At 50.0% G+C, this 19,605-nt stretch overlaps 2 protein-coding genes across 2 annotated transcripts in view; one reads left to right on the top strand and one right to left on the bottom strand.

Annotated features, from left to right (window-relative positions):
- Positions 1-952, top strand: part of ACOT11 (acyl-CoA thioesterase 11) — a 45,616-nt gene extending 44,664 nt beyond the window's left edge. The window contains exon 16 of the mRNA XM_080921750.1: positions 652-952. Coding sequence (XP_080777876.1) covers positions 652-807 — 156 coding nt within the window. The 3' untranslated portion in view covers positions 808-952. The remainder of the gene's footprint in view (positions 1-651) is intronic.
- FAM151A (family with sequence similarity 151 member A) lies at positions 868-14,408 on the bottom strand (the record flags this gene model as incomplete). The annotated part of the gene is made up of 8 exons (XM_080921751.1): positions 868-1,595; positions 2,040-2,183; positions 3,433-3,572; positions 3,887-4,111; positions 6,145-6,304; positions 7,176-7,328; positions 12,416-12,562; positions 14,282-14,408. The coding sequence occupies 8 exons, from the start codon at positions 14,406-14,408 to the stop codon at positions 868-870; spliced, it is 1,824 nt and encodes a 607-aa protein (XP_080777877.1).
- Positions 14,409-19,605: the final 5,197 nt, after the last annotated feature.

Genomic DNA, 19,605 nt, shown 5'->3' with positions numbered 1-19,605 from the left:
AGTCAGAGAGCGGCAGCTGCTGGGTTTTAGAGAAAGCTCTGGACACTACAGAAAAGCCCAGCTCTGATCTAAAATTCTGCCATTGTTTATTTATCATGTCTCTCTTCTTGTCTAGGAGGGCTTTATGTGGCTCTGAGGGCCTAAAGCTGAGCAGGGTAGTCAGTATTAATTGAAAAGGTGAGGAGTAGCTGGAGGCAGGAATGCTGTAGCCCCCATCCCCGGCACGCAGTTTCCCTTGCAGCCTTAGATTGGCTTTGAGCCTTGCTAAGGACCTATGCAAAGAACATAGTCCGAGGCTTATGTCTACCATGTATCTGTGACACCCCATCCCCCCCAGCACTTTGATATAAAGTGGATTCAGGTATCAGTTTTGGAGAGTCAGTCCCTGTCCCCTGGGGCCACCTGGCCGGCAGGGAGGTGTACAATGCCCTTACATTGTGCTGGGATAGGACAGTCAGGGTGGAAGTACCGAGTATCTGGGGGACCTATCGAAGGAGTCTAGGTCTACTACTCGGGCTGTCTAACTGATCTCAAAGATGCAAGGTTGTACCAGCTGTCTCCCCAGAAGGCAAGCAAGGCTGACTCTTCACCTTCCCAGACGTCCCTGAACCTCCCATTATGCTTCCTTAAATGTGGCTTCTTGCCCTGCAGGTTTCTTACTACAACCAGGCCACCCCCGGCTTTCTCAACTATGTGACCACCAACGTGGCTGGCCTGTCCTCGGAATTCTACAACACTTTCAAGGCTTGTGAGAGTTTCCTGTTGGACAACCGGAATGACCTGGCCCCCAGCCTCCAGACCCTCTAGACACCACCCCATGCTGCCCCAGGTCTTACACAGTGCGTGGAGCAAAGCAGAGACATTCATTCACCTTGACTCCCCAGGGAAGCCTTCCACATTAGATGGTCCAGTCCTACTGGACGCTCGGTTCCTGTTCACATCTTCCAGCAAGTCTTTCCGGTACTCCTGGGGTATCCTGTAATAGACTCGGGTCCTGTCCAAGGCCCTGGCCGCCCACAATCCAGCCCACACATCTGCATCGCTGTTCCCAGCAATGCTGTGGTACACTGTGACAGTGGCTCTAGGGGAGAATGCCAGCAGCCTGGCCACACTTTTGGCTGGACTCTGGCCCAGTGGCCCAGCCTGCAGCTGGAAGGACACGGGTTGCCGGAGTCCCTTACACAGCTCCAGCATGTCTGTGACCATCTGCTCCTGATAGCCACCGCCCAGCATCTCTTCAGGCCAGCCTGGTGCCACGGTCACATGGGGAAAAACTTCAGCCACAGCTGTGAGCAGCTCTCTGCCAGCTATGTGGCCAGGGACCACAAAACTACCGTGTGAGACTGTGGCCCCCACCCACACAGGCCAGGGCAGACGGCCAAGGGTGGAGAGGTATGCTAACGTGGCCAGGGAAGGCCGGAGAGCTGCGGGTTCCACTATGTTCACGTGGATTCCCCAGCGCTTGGGGTGAACAGCTAGGTGCAGCAGACATGACTCCAGTGTCAGGACAGGACCTGGGGTGTGCACGATCAGCACTGGGTTCCCGGCTTCAGGTTCCCGGAGGCCGACGTTGAGTAGGATCATGCCTTCTTTATCTGGAAGAGGCAACCGTGTTTGGAGTTCCTGTCATCATGGGATGACAGTGTTGTTGAAGGGGTAGACATGGGGACATGTCCTGGGGACAAAGAGGAAGTGGTGCCAGCCATTCTTGAGCATGCCAGCCCCATCCCAGGCTCCAAGTGTTTGCTGTGACTGGTGACTCTCAGGCAGACACAACAAATTGCTGGCCTCAGTTCTTGGCCTTCCTAGTGAATCAGAGCTGGACCACCACCCAATCCTCTAGTCACCGTGCGACTGCGGACTCGAGGCTGTTGGTCTAAGATCAGGAGTCCTGCTCTTGACATTACTTCTCCCACTTTGTATCCAGTGTGAGGCTTAATCATGTTGCCATGGCAACAGAGAATCAAGTTACCCACCCAAGCAAATGACAGACCTGTGCGTGGGTTAGCCAGGAGCTTTAGAGCTGCAGGCAGACTCACCAGGGGCAGCAATGACTGCACTTCTCTCACTGCCATTCACTTCCAGATTCAGCCATTCTACCTCCAGACCATCACCCCTGGGCTGCTGGAGAGCAGGGATCAGGCTGCCACCTGTATAGTAGGTTCGCTTCCGGGTGGTGTTCACTGCAGGACCCAAAGTCGCCAAGGTGAAGGGACCACTCTCTACAAATTACCCCGCGCACACCCTGGCTCTCCTGCAGCCTAAGCCTTGTGGCTGTCAGGTCCCCCCTGGGTAGACTCGAAGTCATCGTCTCATGGTCTGACACTCGGCAGAGTCTACTGGGCCAGAAACCAAATGGAGCTAGAGATGGTGGGCCCCAAAGTTTGTCCCCTCCCTCCCCTTCCTGGGCATGGCTCCCTTAATAGGAGCGGAATCTGATGTGACCCCTTGGGATGACTCAAGTGTAGGTGCTCCTAGGCTCAGGGTCAAGAGAGCAAGAGATATGCATAGTGGCACCTGGCACACAAGATGACACTAGTGCTGGTGAGTGGTGTTGTGGAAGCCAGGGTGTGTGTGTGTGTGTGTGTGTGAGAGAGAGAGAGAGAGAGAGAGAGAGTGTGTGTGTGTATGTGTGTGTGAGAGAGAGAGAAAGAGAGAGAGAGAGAAAGAGTAAGAGAGAGTGTGTGTGTGAGAGAGTGTGTGTGAGAGAGAGAGTGTGTGTAAGAGTGTGTGTGTGAGAGTGTGTGTGTGTGAGAGAGAGAGTATGTGTGTGTAAGAGTGTGTGTGAGACAGTGTGTGTGTGAGAGAGAGAGTGTGTGTGTGAGAGAGTGTGTGTGTGAGAGAGTATGTGTGTGTGTGTGTGTGAGAGTATGTGTGTGTGAGAGAGTATGTGTGTGTGTGAGAGTGTGTGTCTCTCTGTGTGTGAGAGTGTGTCTATGTGTGTATGTGTGAGAGTGTGTGTGTGTGAGAGTATGTGTGTGTGAGAGAGAGAGTGTGTGTGTGAGAGAGAGTGTGTGTGTGTGAGAGTATGTGTGTGTGAGAGAGTGTGTGTGTGAGTATGTGTGTGTGAGAGAGTGTGTGTGTGTGTGAGAGAGTGTGTGTCTCTCTGTGTGTGAGTGTGTCTATGTGTGTGTGTGTGAGTGTGTGTGAGAGAGAGAGTGTGTGTGTCAGCTAGGTTGTGATCAGACTGCACTACTCCAAAATCCCTGTAGTTCTGGACCTCCATTTTCCTCTCTACCAACCAGACTCCTGCTCTGTGGATATGGGAAGCTTGGATAACATATTATCCCAGACAAATTCTCAGAATAGTTCCTGTCTCCTGTTCCACCCAGAATATTCCCCTTCTCGACCACCCTTTCTTTGCTCCATGCCCACCCAAGGCTGCCCTGAGTAGAACACAGCCCACACCTCCCCTCCCAGGTCCCCTCTTACAGGCCAGCTGCTTAAACTGCGACAAGACGGGTTCAAAGAGGTCATAGTAGATTTGATGAGCGGCACTGTTGTCCCGGATGAAGAGGAGATCTTCTACTGTCACGGGGTCTGAGGCACCCTGCCACAGTGTCAGGCTGTACCTGGGACCAGAGCGCTGACTCAGGACCCACTGGGGCTGGTAAAGACTCTTGGCTCCACTCCTGGGCTCAGAACCGAATAGTGGAAACACCGGTTCCCTAGCTTCCCACCAGCCAGGATGACGGAGAACAGAGTTCAGAGGGAAGGACAATGTGCTTCCCTGGGATGTTTCTGTGGCCAGAACAAGCCAGAGGTAGAGCACGGGAGGTTGTTAGGCCAGTGGAGCTTAGACAAGATGATCTCTAGGACCCCTCTTGCCATGTTCATCTTGGGTCAGAGCCCAGGATAGGTTTGGGACCAGTAGAGGGGGTTTTACCTCTCAGATTGGCTCAGAAGCCAGCTGAAGTGGGGCCAAGCAGCCCGTGTCATGACAGCCCGCACTGGGAAGGTGACCTTCTGTGGCAGCGCTCCGACCAGCTCCTGCATTGTTTCCACCATGGCTTGGGTGTATGTGCTGTTTGGCAACTGAGGCACATAGAGAGTGGTAAAGCCTGGAGAAATGGTGGCCTTTGGGTACTTCTCCTGGACAAGTGCCAGAAACCTGCAGAGAACAGAGATCCATCTTCTCACTCCACTCTGGTCCCTTTTTGTAGACTCTTGCCAAGGTCTCCTGAGTCTGTGCTTGGAGACTGGTTTGCACACCCTCCTGCTGATATAACCACCCTGTGCGGTCAGGAAGGTCTGGGCTCAGGTCTCTACTCTGCATCTGGAGGTCACGTCAGCCTCTGATTCTGACAATGATCGTCTGTCAGGGCAGCGTCTTTTAAACATCCCCACATGGGCAGAGCGGCTTGAGTGAGACTTGTAAGGTGTGCAGACCTGCACGTTCCCAGATGACTTCCAAAGTTTCAGATTCCTGATTTTTTTCCCCCCGTGAGGAGATGAGTGTGATGCACTTGGGGGGTGGGAGGCAGGAGGATCAGGACATCCTTCATTCCCAGCTACATAGCAGATGCAGGGCTAGCCTAGGCTACGTGAAACTGTCTCAAAGCAATAAATCGAAAGGAATAATTTGAATTTTGTTCTGATGCAAATTTTCAATAAGAAAGTAATGTCACCTACTGCCCAGCCTCCAGATATATAAATCAGTGCCCCTTGGAGAGAAGCCTTATCTGTCTTGGGCCCTAACCATTTTTCAATTATATCTCATTTTGAGAATCATAGTAAATATTGGCTGGGCAGATAGAGGTGCCTACAGAGCACAAAACTAGGAGGAAAAGAAAGGCCTATGGGACCCTTTGCTCTGCCATTTTGTAGACTAGACAGGCTACTTAACCTTCCAAAGATTTCTGTACTTAACAAGATGAATAGGACTAACCGCTACCTCATTCTCTAAAGAGTTCTGCTGTTTTCTGCAAATAAAATGCTTGAAACCCTCCCTGGGGTACAATAACCAGTCAATAGAATGCTTCTGTCACTGAATTTTCACATCTGAAAAATGGGGAGAAGAAAAAAACCATCCAAGCCTGCCAGGGGTTGGGTCTTTTGGAGAACTGGGGAGGGAGCTGTCGCTTTACAACTTTCTAGTAGACCAAGTCCCATGCGTGTCACTGGGGAGACAGAATATGGTCACCATGGAGCAAGAATGGCTATCACATAAGTCGGCAGAAATGGTCCAACTGAATCAGGCCGAGGGGCCGAGTCTTCAGGACCCTGGGATGCTAGTGACACTTCTAAAAGTGGCAGGGATTGGGAAAAGGCTCAGTAGAGCAAGGAGGAAAACTCAGGTGTAGCAGAGATGGAAAGGATCAGGAGGTCAGGTCCGGCAGGAACAACATGCACAGTTCAAGGCTGTGCAGGGCTACATGAGAACTTGTCTCAATCCTGTCTCCCACAAAAGAGGTACAAAAACAATCAGCAAAAACCACCACCACCAACAACCACCACAACAAATCCAAGAGACAGTGGCCCATAACTGTAAATCTGGCACCAGGAGATAAAAGCAAGAGGATCCCGCAAGTATGAGGCCAGCCTGATCCTTACAATGGGTTCCAGGCCAGCAAGATCTACATAAATCCGTGTCTTAAAAACACATAAAGAGATGAGGCCTGAGAGATGACTCAGGTTAAGAGCACTGGCTATTTTTCCAAGGACACAGGTTCAATTCCCAGCACCACATGGCAGCTTATAGCTCTCTCTACCTCCAGTTCTAGGGACCCAACACCCTCACACAGATATACACACAGACAAAACCCATAAATGCCCATAAAATAAATTGTTAAACACACACAAAGGGGGCAGGCATCCAAGATAAGAGAGGACCCGGACAAGCATATACAAAGGTGGCTGGTGAGAAGGCTCAGCAAGTAAAAGTGCTTGCCACTGAGACTGATAACCTGAGATCAAGCCCCAGGACCTACGTGCTGAAATGAGAAAACCAAGTCCTTCATCTCTGACTTCTACACTATCGCTGCAGCACACAGGCAGAAATACCCACAAAACAAAGGAAAAGGCTCAGAGGTGAGGTCTCATGGCGGGCCTGGCAAATGCTACAAAGGTCTCCCAAGGTGCCTTTCCATGCTCAGTGCTTACGGAAAAGGGCTGGACTCAGCTGGGGAGAGGGTGGGCACTCACTGGGTAGCATTGACCTCAATTGAGATGGGCACATTGGGGCCCTTCAGGATGTCAGCATTGATCCACACTGGTCTCCGAACTCTGCCAGCCTCAGTCAGCTGTCGAAGGAGGTCCAGGGAGGGGCCTACAGCCTTGAGACTCTTGAAGTCCAGTTTGATGCCTGCAGGAAAGGGGCAAACAACGGGGAACTGGGCGTCAGCTTGCTGGGTAGAAAGAGCAGGGAACGGTGGTTGGGCAGTTTGAGGCAGGGAGAGCCAACATTGAGAAGAAGGGCCCCCTCTTCATCTTAGGTAGGCAGGAGCAAAAGCCAGCTGAAGGCCTCGGCTGGTGCAGGAAGACTCGGGTAAAAAGGGGCTTCAGTTTCTGGGCAAGGCAGACTCTGGGACCCTGAACTACAACAGCCCATGAGGAGTCCAGTAGCCCCCCAGGAAGGAATGTCTGAGAGGTTGACTAGATAGCAAAGGGACCCAGTGTGAATGAATGTCCATCTTAACTGTGGAGACACGAGGCTTCCAAGTTAGAGATCCTGAAAGCTATGCCAGGCTAAGGGGAGCCTTGAAGGGTTAAATGGAGGGTCCTAGATGTATGTGGCAGTTAGATGACACTGCCTGCATGAGAAATGATGTGACTATAACTGGAGTTATAGCCAGGAGGGACAGCTGTTGGGCAGATGAGGAGGATGAAGAGGATAAGGTTTTAGGGCAAGGCCTAGATCCAGACTGGAAAGGGGAGTTGGAGGAAACAGGGTTTGGCTCTGAACACATTATATCCAGTTCTGCAGACCCACGAGGGACACTTTGATGTTGTCTGGCTCTTTGCACTTTATTCGAGCTTCCATGTCCCTGCTTCACCCATGGGTTCTGGAGAGCACATTTCCTCTTGCCCACCTCGCATAGCTCCCCAAACCTGAGTGGTAGAAACCTGGGGAGTGGGGAGCTCAGGGTGGGCTCTGGCTTCATTGCACCCTAGGGAAATCCCTATTTAAGGACAGAGGTCTGGGGGCCGGTCGGGCTGGGAGAGGAATGACTTACCCTTCTGAGATGAGGCCAGTACAGCTTCCAGCCAGTCCTGCAGGGTATTGTCACTGTAGACGGCTGGCGGGTGGGCCATAATGGGCACCTCCGTCTCGTTGACTGTGTTGAACCCTTCTACAGTGACATCTGCTTCTAAGACCATGACATCACCTATTTATAAGAGGCAGGACTCAATCAAAGCTGTAAAATATTTTATCTGTTTGTTCTGTGTCCTCATTCACCACGGCTAATGGGTAGCGGTCAGAAGACAACGTGCAAGAGTCGGATCTCCAGCTGTGCGGGTCCTGGAGCTCACACTCCCTCACACTCGAATCGCCAGGCCTGGTGACACTTGCTTTTACCCGATGACCATACAGAGGCCTCTCAATCAGTACCTTTTTTTTTTTTTTTTTTTTTTTTTTTTTTTAAATAAAATGAATCTCTGGCTGGTCTGGAATTCATATTTAGCCCAGACTGGCCTCCTATTCAGAGATCTCCCCTGACTTCTGAGTGGGAGGCACCAGGCCTGACCTGCCTTAGTGTATTGATTATGTTTTATCCCCCTGAATAGAACTTAGGTCAGGACCATCTGAAAGCCACTACTGCCAACTTACTGTGCAGAATGGTGGTTTTGGCTGGTGCTCCTGCCTACACTTGTCTACCAGCTGTGTTCTCACTAGCAACTAAGACATTGCTTTTATCTACTAACTTCTTACAGTTAACTCAGGCCTTTGGCACCAACTTTAACGTGCCCAGCCAACATGCAACCATGAAATTGTAGGCTTTAATCTCAAATTTGGAGCGGAGCTTGAGAGCCTCGTCTGTCAGGTGCTCCCCAGTTAGTCCTCCATTCTGGGGCCTTGGCTGAAACCATCTCTTCATAAGGGGACACAGCTCTCCTGAGTTCTCCCTCTACGGTAGTGGAGCTGGCTAACACCTGGAGCACTTTAGAGATGAATGTGGGCAAAGAAAAGGCAGCACTGGTGTGCTGATTTATACCTGTGTCCAAGTAATTTGTTCAAGATGGCAGGGCAGACTGTGCTATAAGTCTGAGGCCCGTAAGTTCAAGTTCTGCCCGGGCCAAATGCTGAGATCTTGTCTAAAAATTAACACAGCAAACTCAAGCGAGACAGCCCATCTAGTATCTCTGAGAATTTTTAATTTTATGTGCTGAAGTGACCTCCTACATGTATGTGCACGTACGTACCTGATGCCAATGGAGAGGTGGAAGACACAGAGAGCCTCTGATCCCTTGGGACTGGGATGATAGACAGCTTTGAGCTGCCATGTGGGTGCTGGGAACTGAACCCAGCCCACTGCAAAAGCAGCAGGAGCGTTTAAACCCTGAACCTTCCCCCCAGCTCTTGTGCCTGAGAATTTTATCAGGCTTCTTTAAAATTCGGGGGCTAGGTTTTTAGGAGGGAGAATGAAGTCAAATATAGGCTGTTGCTGACACTGATTTTGTTTGTTTCCCGGGACAGTCTTACTCTATTGCCCTGGGTAGCCTGGAACATACTGGGTGGTTCAGGCTGGCCTCTACCTCCTAAATTCTGGCATTATGCGTAACATAACTCATGTCCAGCATCTTCTGCTTTTGAGATGGCCTTGTTTTGTGGCCCAGGCTGGCCTAGAACTCGGATCTTTTCCGTCAGCACCCCAGGGCCAGGATCACAGGAATGAGGGGGTATGTCATCCATCCTATCCCTGCACTATTATAGTCTGTGTTTTGGAGTTGAATTACTGTTCCCATTAGTGAGAGGGTGCAAGTCCCAGGCCTCAGAGTGCCGCCAAGGACCTCAAAACCCAATGTGAGCCCTGAAGGCTCATGGATGTCATGAAAAGAACTTTATTTTTGTGACTCAAACACAGAGTTGTTTTCTCTTTCTCCAAGACAGGGCTTGCCCATGTAGTCCTCACTGCCCTGGAACTCACTCTATAGACCAGGCTGGCCTCAAACCTCCTGAATGCTGGAATTAAAGGCATGCACCACCATTACCCTGTCCAAAGATGTTTTTAAAGGCGTTTTTAATCTACTTTTATTTTATGTGTATGAGTGTTTTGTCTACATGTATACATGTGTGACATGTGTGTGCCTAGTGCCTCCAGAGACCAGAAGGCATTGGATCTCCTGGAACTGGTATAACATACAAGTATGAATCGTCTTGTGAGTGTTGGGAATCAAACCCAGGTTTACTCTGAGCAGCAAGTACTCTTAATCTGAGACGTCTCTTCAGCCTCTATAAATGTCTTAACTTTTGCCTACTTGGGCATACAGTGCTTAGGGACCATGGTTTTGGGACATAGAGATCTAGGCTTGAGAGGGATACCTTGAAGCTATTGGTGTGGTTCAAGCTAGGTGGGGTGGTACACACTTGGAACCTGGGGGCAGGGAGTTCAATGCTAAGCTGGGTGTGGTGGCACACGCCTTTGATCCCAGCACTAGGGAGGCAGAAGCAGGTGGTTCTTTGTGAGTTCAAGGCCAGCCTGGTATATACAGTGAGTTCCAGGACAGCCAGGGCTACACAAAAAAACCTTGTCTAACCTAACTTGACTTCAATGCTAGCCTAAAGAATGGGGTTTACTGAGGATGCAACTCATTGGTGGAGTGCCTGAACAGCATACTAAGGCCTTGGAATTAACCTGCAACATTGCCAAAATAAGATCATTTCAAGGGAGTCATGGTTTATGTCTGTCATCTTAGCAGGGACCCTGTCATTGCTCCGTGAAGGGGATGAAGACAGATACTGTGCTCGCAACCTGACTGGCCTCCCTGAGATGGCCGCTTACATGCCCTGTCTTCCTGGAAGTGTCCCTCCTTTAGTACAGAATGTTGTGGACTTTCTAGAGGCTGGACTTGGGGCTGACCGGGGAAGTGAGGGGAGCTTGGATCCTTGGGATGGCGCCCTCCAGAGGGCAGGAAGTGTGCAGCTACCAAGCTCTCTGGTCACCCGCCATTGACCCAGGTGAGCATGGTGGTTAAATGGGCAGACTCTAAATCCACACACCTGAAAGCTGTGTGACACAAGCCAGATTACCCGACCTCTCTGTGCTTCTTTCCTCGTCTGGGAGAATTAAATAGTAACGTAGCCCAAGTTAGGCATTCACTAAGTGTTAATTATTATTTACACGTACCCAGGGTAACCCAGGACCATCTGGTGTACTTCTGCTGTCTCAACACAATTACTACTAATGACCTTGCTTGCTTATACAAGCACGCCCCAGTTTGGATGACAAATGACTCACCGCCAGCCCAGGAGGAGAGGCCACTAGCCTGGAATCTGTGCTGGTACTCCCTCATCCCACCCCAGGGTCTCTTTTAGCCCAGGCTAGGCGTGATCCAGGATGACCCCCGAAGTCTTCATCATCCTTCTTCTCTCAGTGCAGGGATTACGGGTGTGACCCACCGTGCCTGGTCAGAATCATAGCCAGTATAGATGTGAACTTTCTGCGCTGCCTCCACCCTGGTTCCCGCTGTCTAGTCTACCCTAGCTCTGCCAGCTTCCTCAGAGGCCTTCCCAATGGGGGCCTGGCAACAGGACACTGCTGAGGGTGGGTGGGATCCTGATGGCTCCTTCTAGTACTTGGGGTGAAGCTAGGTGGTGGGTTCTCTTGGGATCCCCTCAAGCTTTACCCCCTACTTCTCTCTGACCTGGCTCCTTTCTCAGGGTAAAGGGCTTTCTGTTCTGGTGTGTGTGTGTTTGTGCACGGGCGTGCATGTGTGGCAGAAGCTCACCCTTCTCCAGTGAGAAATTCTCAGCACAGAGAAAAAGGAAGAGTCTTTAGTTAGTTAGTGTGCACTTGTAGCCCTATGGTTTAAAGGCCCAGGCCTGATCAGAACTATTTTGTAGCTTGTATAGCAACAGGCACTGTCACCCTCTTGTCCCTGCAACCATTGACCATCCCAGAGTGGTCTTTTCATCCCTACCCCCAAGGATAATTTTCCCGGAGCTGTGCAGGTTTCCCACAAACTAAACACTGCAGGCTCCTGGTTACGACAGTGTCATCTTTGGCCAACAGGATTTGCTGTCCATGCTTTTCTTCAGAGAAAGAGGGGGCTGGCAGGTGTAAGAAACAGAAGTAGGAGCTCAGTGGTACCACTGTAGTTTCAGATAGGGGACATTTCTCTTCCCTGTGTCACGCAGTGTCTCCTGGGTAAGCTCGAGAGGCATGGTTGATGCCAAAGCTTTGCTATTTCTTCCTCTCCTGCATTCCTGGCCACCAGGGCTCAGCGGCTGGAAGACACAGCTGAAGTTGTGGTGGCCTGCGGCTCTCCCGGCCTGGCCTGGCTTTTCCCACTTGTCATTTACTCACTCATCTAGTGAATTTTGAGGCCACATGTCAAGCCCGCTGTATGGCCAGAGCAAACGCCGTAGTCTGATGGCCGGGCCACCTTCACTTCCGACCTGTGTGACCCTGGATGATACTCCAGGGTACTTATCTGAAACCAGGTCTCCCTCCTTTCTCCTCCTCCCATTTCTTTCTGACACGGTCTCAGTATGTAGCCCATGCCAACCTGGAACTGGTGATCCTCCTGCCTCAGCTTCCTGTCTTGGGTTACAGGTCAGCAAGAAAATTTTTCCTGAGTGGTGGTTCTCATGAGGTCCTAAACAACAGTGGTCCAGGAACTCTCAGGCCACGCCCACAATGCTGAATGGGGGATCTGAAATCCTGAAGCAAACGTAAGCTAGGGACCATTACCCCAGTCCTCCATGACTTTTCAACAGCCACAAAGAGATTGTTTCCCTGTGATCAACCCAGAGACTCAGATCACAGACCTTGGGGCCTATGTTGGCTTCATCTCTCTCTGACAGCAGAACCTAAGTCACCTAATTTCTCTGAGCTTCAGGTTTGCTCCCATGAGTGATTTTCATGAGCAGATTGCAGGGGTTCCAGGGGATCTCCTTGCAGTGCGAGGGGCGTGTGTGCCTGTCACTGACAAGGACACCGGGATTGTTTTGATGCAGACTCTGTGGAGATGCTCAGGTGTCCTTCACAGCCTGTTTCAGAAACACTGGCTGTCAAGTTCAGAACATCTCTGGCTTCTTAGTCCTGGGGGTCAAAGTCCTCCTCAGCAAGGGCCAGCAGTCCCTGACAGGCTGAGGGAGGGCTGTTGGCGTGAATGCAGTCTAGTGTTAGCACTTAGCCCATAGCCCTGTTCCCTCAGGGAGACTGGCAGGCATATGAAAATAGCCTCCATAGAGTTGCCATAACCACAGTGTCAACTGTCCCCTGACCCCAAGCAGGATGGCTGGACTTACTGCTTAGGGCGGCCTCCATGTCTTTCTTGCTGTTGGCTGCATGGTACCAGGTGATCAGGAGGCCATCCCGGTGGCTGATCTGGCCTGTGCTCAGCATGTAGTCCAGCATGTCAGCATCAGGACGGCAAACTGCACCATTCTTACAGCCTGGAACGAATGCCAAGGGGTTGTAATCGTCATCTCTTGCTCAGCTCAGGATGCTCAGCCGTATCATCCTGAATCTAGCATTCAGTTGGTAGACAGACAGCAGGACCCACAGCCCCTGGTGTAGTAAGGTACAGGGAGTCTAGCCTGGTGGTACAGCAGTTGTGAGGCCACGCAAGGCCAGAGGGTTGGCAGTAGTCTGAGACCAGCCAGGACTACATACATAGTAAGCTTTAGCTCTTTCATATGCTTTGCTTGTTGTGGCATATGCACATCTGTCATTCCATCACTAGGGTGGGTAAGGCAGGGCAATCAGAAGTTCAAAGTTGGGACTGGAGAGATGGCTCTTCCAGAGGTCCTGAGTTCAATTCCCAGCAATCTCATGGTGGCTCACAACCATCTATAATGAGATCTGAAGGTGTCTGAAGACAGCTACAGTATACTTACATATAATATGTAAATAAATCTTTAAAAAAGTTCAAGGCTGTCCTTGGATACAAAGGGGGCTGGGGACCAGTCTGCGATACACATGAGTTCTTGTCTCAAAAAGTCAGACAAGGTCTGTGGAGATGGCTCCACAGGGCACTTACCTCCAGAAGGCCTGAGTTTAATCAGGGAACCCCACATGGTGGGAGGGAGGAAACTTACTCCCACACACTGTCCATTCACACACACACACACACACACACACACACACACACACACAGAGAGAGAGAGAGAGAGAGAGAGAGAGAGAGACAGAGACAGAGACAGAGATAGAGACAGACAGACACACACACAGATACACACACACACACACACACAGAGACAGAGACAGAGATAGAGACAGACAGACAGACACACACACACACACACAGAGAGAGAGAGAGAGAGAGAGGGAGAGGGAGACAGAGATAGAGACAGACAGACACACACACAGATACACATACAGAGAGAGACAGAGACAAAGACACACACAAAGACAGACAGACAGAGAGCACACAGAAGACAGAGAGCTGTATGGCGGCTTCCTGGGCCACGGAGATCTTCTTGTTGGCCTTGGATCATCAGGAAAGGGAACACTTAAGAGAACAGGGCCTGATTCTGGACTGATGATTTTGGACTGAAAGAACAGTGAAGGCTTAGCCATAAGAAAGAATGTTTGTACAAAGGAATCTATTGCCTGGTCCTCATTGAGGAAGGAAAGTTATCTCCAGTGGAGGGCTGGGTCTGTGTGAGGCATGCTACCATGGGAGTTTAGGAAAAGCTTTCCGGCTGCAAAGAACAGAGACTGGTAAGAGCTCACTAGAGACAGAGCCCTGCGTGGATCTGGGAGAGAACCCTGGGGTGCTAAGGGCAGTGCTGATGGAAGACAGGGGAAGGGTGGAGAGCAGAGCCCCCAAATCAGGATAGACTCAGGATTGAGGCACAGGCTTAGGGAGAGTCTGTTCCTGGAAGGCTGGAACAGCCTTTTATCAAGGAAAGATTGCAGAGACCAACAGGTGTGTAGGAAGAGTGACAAGGCTTCTCAGTGCTCACAAAGTCTCCAAGAAGCAATGTCCTTCCAAAAGCACAGGAGGTCTCGGCTGAAGGCTAAGATTCGGTGAGCAGGTTAAGTCAACAGCACCTTCTGCTCTGCACTTGGTAGGCTGAAGTATCAAAGCAGAATAGAGTTGGCGACATAGGCAGAGCTCGGTGAGGTAAGAGATGAGAAGGTCGGTGCCTGGAGCAGAGAGGACCTACCTGGTTGGGTGCCCTGATGCAGGGTTAGGCCCAGGATCACCAAAACGGCCAAGACCAATGTCACAATGGTGCTGCCAGCAAGGATCCACTTAGCCTGGGTGCTGGAGCAGCACTTCTTGCAGGACATCGTGATGCTCACTCAAGAGAGTTCCCCTCAGGACCCCACAGCCACAGTCCCCTGGGCTCCCTGCAGCTGAGATCTGGTGGGAGGCCCGGAGCCTGCAGAGTATTTAACTCAGGTCTGGCCACTCCCGCTGCCTGGGTGGAGAGAGCTCAGAAACCCTGCCCTCCTCCTCGCCCTCATTTTCCTCTCCCATGGCAGATCTTATCAGCTAAGCAGAAAATCTGCCACCTCCCAAATGAACTTGGAGCACATCAGGAAGCAGTGGAGGACTGGATACAGCCCCGACCCCTGTGCAAGGGGGGACCTATTCCAGCCTGGGTTTCATGGTGGTCTAGAGCAAGCCAGAGTGTCCACCCTGGCCTTGTTTTATCCCTGTGTGAAAGTAAGCAGTGGAACTTGGCCATCTCTTTACTCCTCAGTCTAGAGCTGCTCCAGGGAATCCCTAGGGTTGGTGACAAGAGCAGATTAGATCTGCCCTAGGGACATGAGTTTCCTTTTATCTGAGATGGTGGCTGATAGCCTGGGGTGGAATGGGACTTGATAGCCCTGGCGGGTGAACCTGTGCAAGTGCCTGCCTCCTCTGAAGCAGGGGCAGGGCTAAGGCAGGGCTAAGGCAGAGAGGGTTCTAGAGGCAGTGGAGGAAAGAAGTTAGGGACTTAGGGAACATAGAGGAGTCAAAAAGCCAGCTTTGAGAGTGTGCAAAGGAAGTTCAGCTTAGAGGTTAGGAGACAGCAGTGTGACAGGGGACAAATGAGTGGGTGAGGGGCTCTCTCGGTATTGCCAATAACAACAAATGAAATGTAGTTTTTGCTTTTCTTCCCCACCCCCATTTCCTCCAGGGTTTCTCTGTGTAAGATCCCTGCCTGTCCTGGAGTTGCTCTTAGACCAGGCTGTCCTTGAACTCACATAGATCCACCTTCCTCTGCCTCCCAAGTGCTGAGATTAAAGGTGTGTACCATCACCGCCAGCCAGATGTACTTATGTTTATTGTATGAGATCTGTTTGACACTGGTCTGACAGTCACTGTGAAGGTCCTAAAAAGGCATCAGATTGCCAGGAACTGTAGTTATAGGTGGCTATAAGCCACCAGGTGGGTGCTGGGAATTGAACCTGGGTCCTCTGCAAGAACAGCCAGTGCTCTTAACCACTGAGATATTTCTTCAGCCCCCTTTAATTTTTGAGACAGAACTCTTATGCAGACCACACTGGTTTGAACTTACTTTAGATTCTCAAGAGCTAGGATGATAGATGTGAGGCTTCAAGCTTGGATTAACACTTAATTCTTCAGGAGAGCCCTTCATGTTCAGAAGTGTAGATTATATGGTAGAGACTGGAGTTCAAGGCCATCCTCAGCTACATAGCAAGTTTGAGGCTATCCCGGAAACCATGCGACTCGGTTTCAAAAATTAAACCTAAAAGTTCTGGAACTCTCAACAGTAGAGCATTTGCCGTGTGTGTGTGTGTGTGTGTGTGTGTGTGTGTGTGTGTGTGTGTGTGCAATCTCCAGTACTGGGGAAACAAAAGATACCTGGAGACAAGTAGGGCTCTCATAATGTTCTGTTTCTTTATTCTTTTGCATATATATGGTAGGTGCATATATCTGATTAAACCTTTTCTCACACTTTAAAAAAAAAAAGAAGAAGAAGAGGAGGACGTGTTTGCCCTACAGAACATCAGCTGTAAACCTGGACAAGGGCTGGGGCTCCCATGATCATGAAGACATGATTTACTATTTAAAAAAAAAAAAGGTTTTCTGGGGCTATAGTTTAGTGGTAGACCACTTGTCTAGCATGTAGTAAGTTCTGGGATAAATTCCCAGGCTTGTAAACAAATGAAAAATGAAGACTTTACAGAGCTAAACCTGGTAGTGTACGCCTGTAACCATAGCTACCAGGAAGGCTGAGATGCATGATCACAAGTTCATGGCCCATGTGGGCTACAGAGTGAGTTCAGGTCCAATCCGGGCAACTTAGACTTTGTTCCAGAATACAAAGTAAAAGGAGGGTGGAGGAGCAGCTCAGAGGCCACACTTCTCCTGGTGTGCAAGCTCACTCCAGCTGCATCCTGAGAACTATGATGGCTCAGCGGTTAGGAGCACCGAATGCTCTTCCAAAGGTCCTGAGTTCAAATCCCAGCAACCACATGGTGGCTCACAACCATCTGTCATGGGATCCAATGCCCTCTTCTGGTGTGTCTGAAGACAGTGACAGTGTACTTACATATAAAATAAATAGTTAAATATTTTAAAAAATTAGGAAAAGTAGGAAACCACATATTCTATGGCAAATATAAATGAGCATGGCTTGGGAACATGGGTTCAAGTTTCCCTACGTGAAAAAGGCTGTTTGGATTTTGGGAATGGCAGAAAGGATATCACCATATTTATAGAGCACAGTGAGGCTGGAGCAATGTAGGGCCCGGGGTAGATTGATTGATTGATATTGATTGATTGATTGATTGATTGATTTAATGTATATGAGTACACTGTAGCTGCCTTCAGACACACCAGAAGAGGGCATCAGATTCCATTACAGATGGTTGTGAGCCACCATGTGCTTGCTGGGAATTGAACTCAGGACCTCTGGAAGAGCAGTTGGTGCTCTTAACTGCTGAGCCATTTCTCCAGCTCAATAGATATTTCTTAATTCCAAGTGCAAAATAAAGGGACTGCCTTACTTTAATGGATTAAGGGAGTAGTCTCTGAGTAGAGGTACAGCCTTCCCAGATGGGGAATGTCTGTGAGGCTACTATGTGCTAGTTTATTGAAGCACTAGATACGATATGTAGCCATAAATCAGGAAACTGCATCTCCTGTCTGGCTTCACCTGGTGTCTCCTGTGTTCACAGCTGAGAACTTACCCTCTGTGCTAGGGGTGGGAGGGAAGTTGCAGATGTGGCTGATCTCACAGTGACAGCACCTGTACCCTGACAGGAAGAACCTCCGTTTTTTGTAGTTCTTAGGATTGGACCTGGGGCCGCACACATGCTAGGCAAACTCTCTACTATAGAACTTAGCGCTGAGCTCTCCTTTTACCGTCTGAGACATCATCTCACTGAGGTGCCAAAATGACCTTAGTGAGATAGCATCTGGTCACCTTGACTCTTCTGAAGACCATTCAACATGTAATCTTCCTGTCTCAGCCTCCTGGGTAGCTAGGATTGCAGGCATTTGTGTCTAGGGGCATAAATACACCTTATAGATCATACTGGCCTTGAACTCATAATCTTCCTAGCTCTGCCTCTTATAGTGTTGGGGCTATAGGGGTGTGATTCAGCTGAAGAAGGACTCTATTGTTTTACGTGTGAAGGCATTTTGTCCACAGCTATGTCAACGCCCTATGTGCATGACTGGTGCCCAAGGAAGCAAGTACTGGGTACCTCTGGAATTTGTTACAAATCATTGTCCACCACTGTATGGGTGCCGGGAATCAAACCTCGATCCTCCAGAGAAGCAGTCAGTGCAGCCAGCCACCTCTCCAGTCCCAGGAAGCAGTTTTCTAGGCAAGAGAAAGCCTAGCCATGTTTCTAGGCTATGGGACAGGAGGAGAACTTCTGGCTGATACCAGCTCTCCAAGCAATGGAAGGGAACAAAGGAGCTGGGCCTAAATACGGGTAGCAGCAGGAAGAAGGCAGGGCTGAAGTCAGGCAGGAAGAGTGAGTCTAAGGTAGACAGAAGAACATTCAAGAGTTCCAATCAGGAGCCTGTGAGAGGTTCGGCTAGTAAAGGCATGACCTGTGTTTGATCCCTGGGACCCACGTGGTAGAAGAGAGAATGGGTTGCAGCAAGTCTGACCTCCATATGCTGGAGTCATGTGTATTATAAAGAGCACACACATGCGCACACACAGAATAAATGTTAAACCAATGCCTGTCATTCAATGACGGGAGCTGAGGATGCTGAGGACATTGAGACAGTCTGATGAGATCAGTCCTTGGACAGCAAGTCTCTGAACAAATGTCTCATAGCTAAGAATACCAAGATTTGGGCTGGAGAGATGGCTCAGTGGTTAAGAGTACTGACTTCCAGAGGTCCTGAGTTCAATTCCCAGCAACCACATGGTGGCTCACAACCATCTGTAATGAGATCCAATGCCCTTTTCTGGTGTGTCTAAAGACAGCTGTGGTGTACTCAAATACATAAATAAATCTTTAAAAAAAATACCAAGATTCATTGACTTGAGTCCAAACAAGAACACAATCTCAGGCATAGTTTCACTCTTGTTTTGTGAGGTGCCTTCAAAGTCTTTCTGTCTTTTCCTAATCATTTACTTACTGCTCATTATTAAAACCATGTTCTTGGAAGAGAAAGACATGGGGCCTTACTCTCCTCACCACAGAATCTAGTCACATACGGTGTGTATCTCTGGGCTCTGTCCTCCACCCCACCCCAAGCTACACGTTATCTATCAGTCCTTGGATGAAGCAAGGTGGGGCAGGGAAAAGATCAAGGACTTGATCTTTTGACCTTTCTCATCAAAGATTGCCTGGCTCCAAAGCACTTGTCACCCCAAGATAAACAGGGGTATAAGGTCACTGGAGATGTTCTAGGGTTCTTTGAAGGCCCCCTGACAATCAGCCTTCCTTTGAGTCAGTAGTAGTGGGGTTCTGAAGACACATCTCTCTTTCTAAAGATTCCTTTGCTCCTCTGCATTGTGTGGGCAGAAGCAGGAGTCTTATTGGCCAGGGGACTTCCGGATCATGGTGACCTCACAAAGACTATAATCCCGGCCTGGGCTGTGGGGAGCCCAGGTAAGCTGAAGGGTGGCTTTGGGACAGTGCCAAGGGTAGGGTCAGCCTTCACAGCCTTCCAAGGCAGTCACTACCTAGACCCCACCCTGTTAGGTAAAAGTCTCCCTGTCTGGTCTAATTCCACAGTTCTTTGGATTAAAGTTGAATTTTCTGTTGCCATGTGGATGCCCCAGGTGGAGGTAACACACCAGCTGCTCAAGGCTCACAGAAAGCCATTTGTCTCGAGAGTGGAGTGTGGGAGAACAGGGGAGGTGAGGGGAAAGAGAATAAGAAGAGCCAAAGGGGATGCCACAGACCAGGGGTGGGGTGTGTGCGTGCAGAGGCCCTGGGGCCAGAGCTGCTTCTTTGCTCGTCCAGGGAAGGATGGGATGTGGATGGACATTTGTGGAAGGCAGGGTTTGTCCCAAGTGGCAGAGGAAATGGGGTGATAATCCAGAAGGTGCTTTTCCCA

The sequence above is a fragment of the Micromys minutus genome (genome assembly GCF_963924665.1).
Source record: "Micromys minutus genome assembly, chromosome: 9".
Taxonomy (NCBI): Eukaryota; Metazoa; Chordata; class Mammalia; order Rodentia; family Muridae; genus Micromys; species Micromys minutus.
This window is presented reverse-complemented; position numbering and strand designations above follow the sequence as displayed.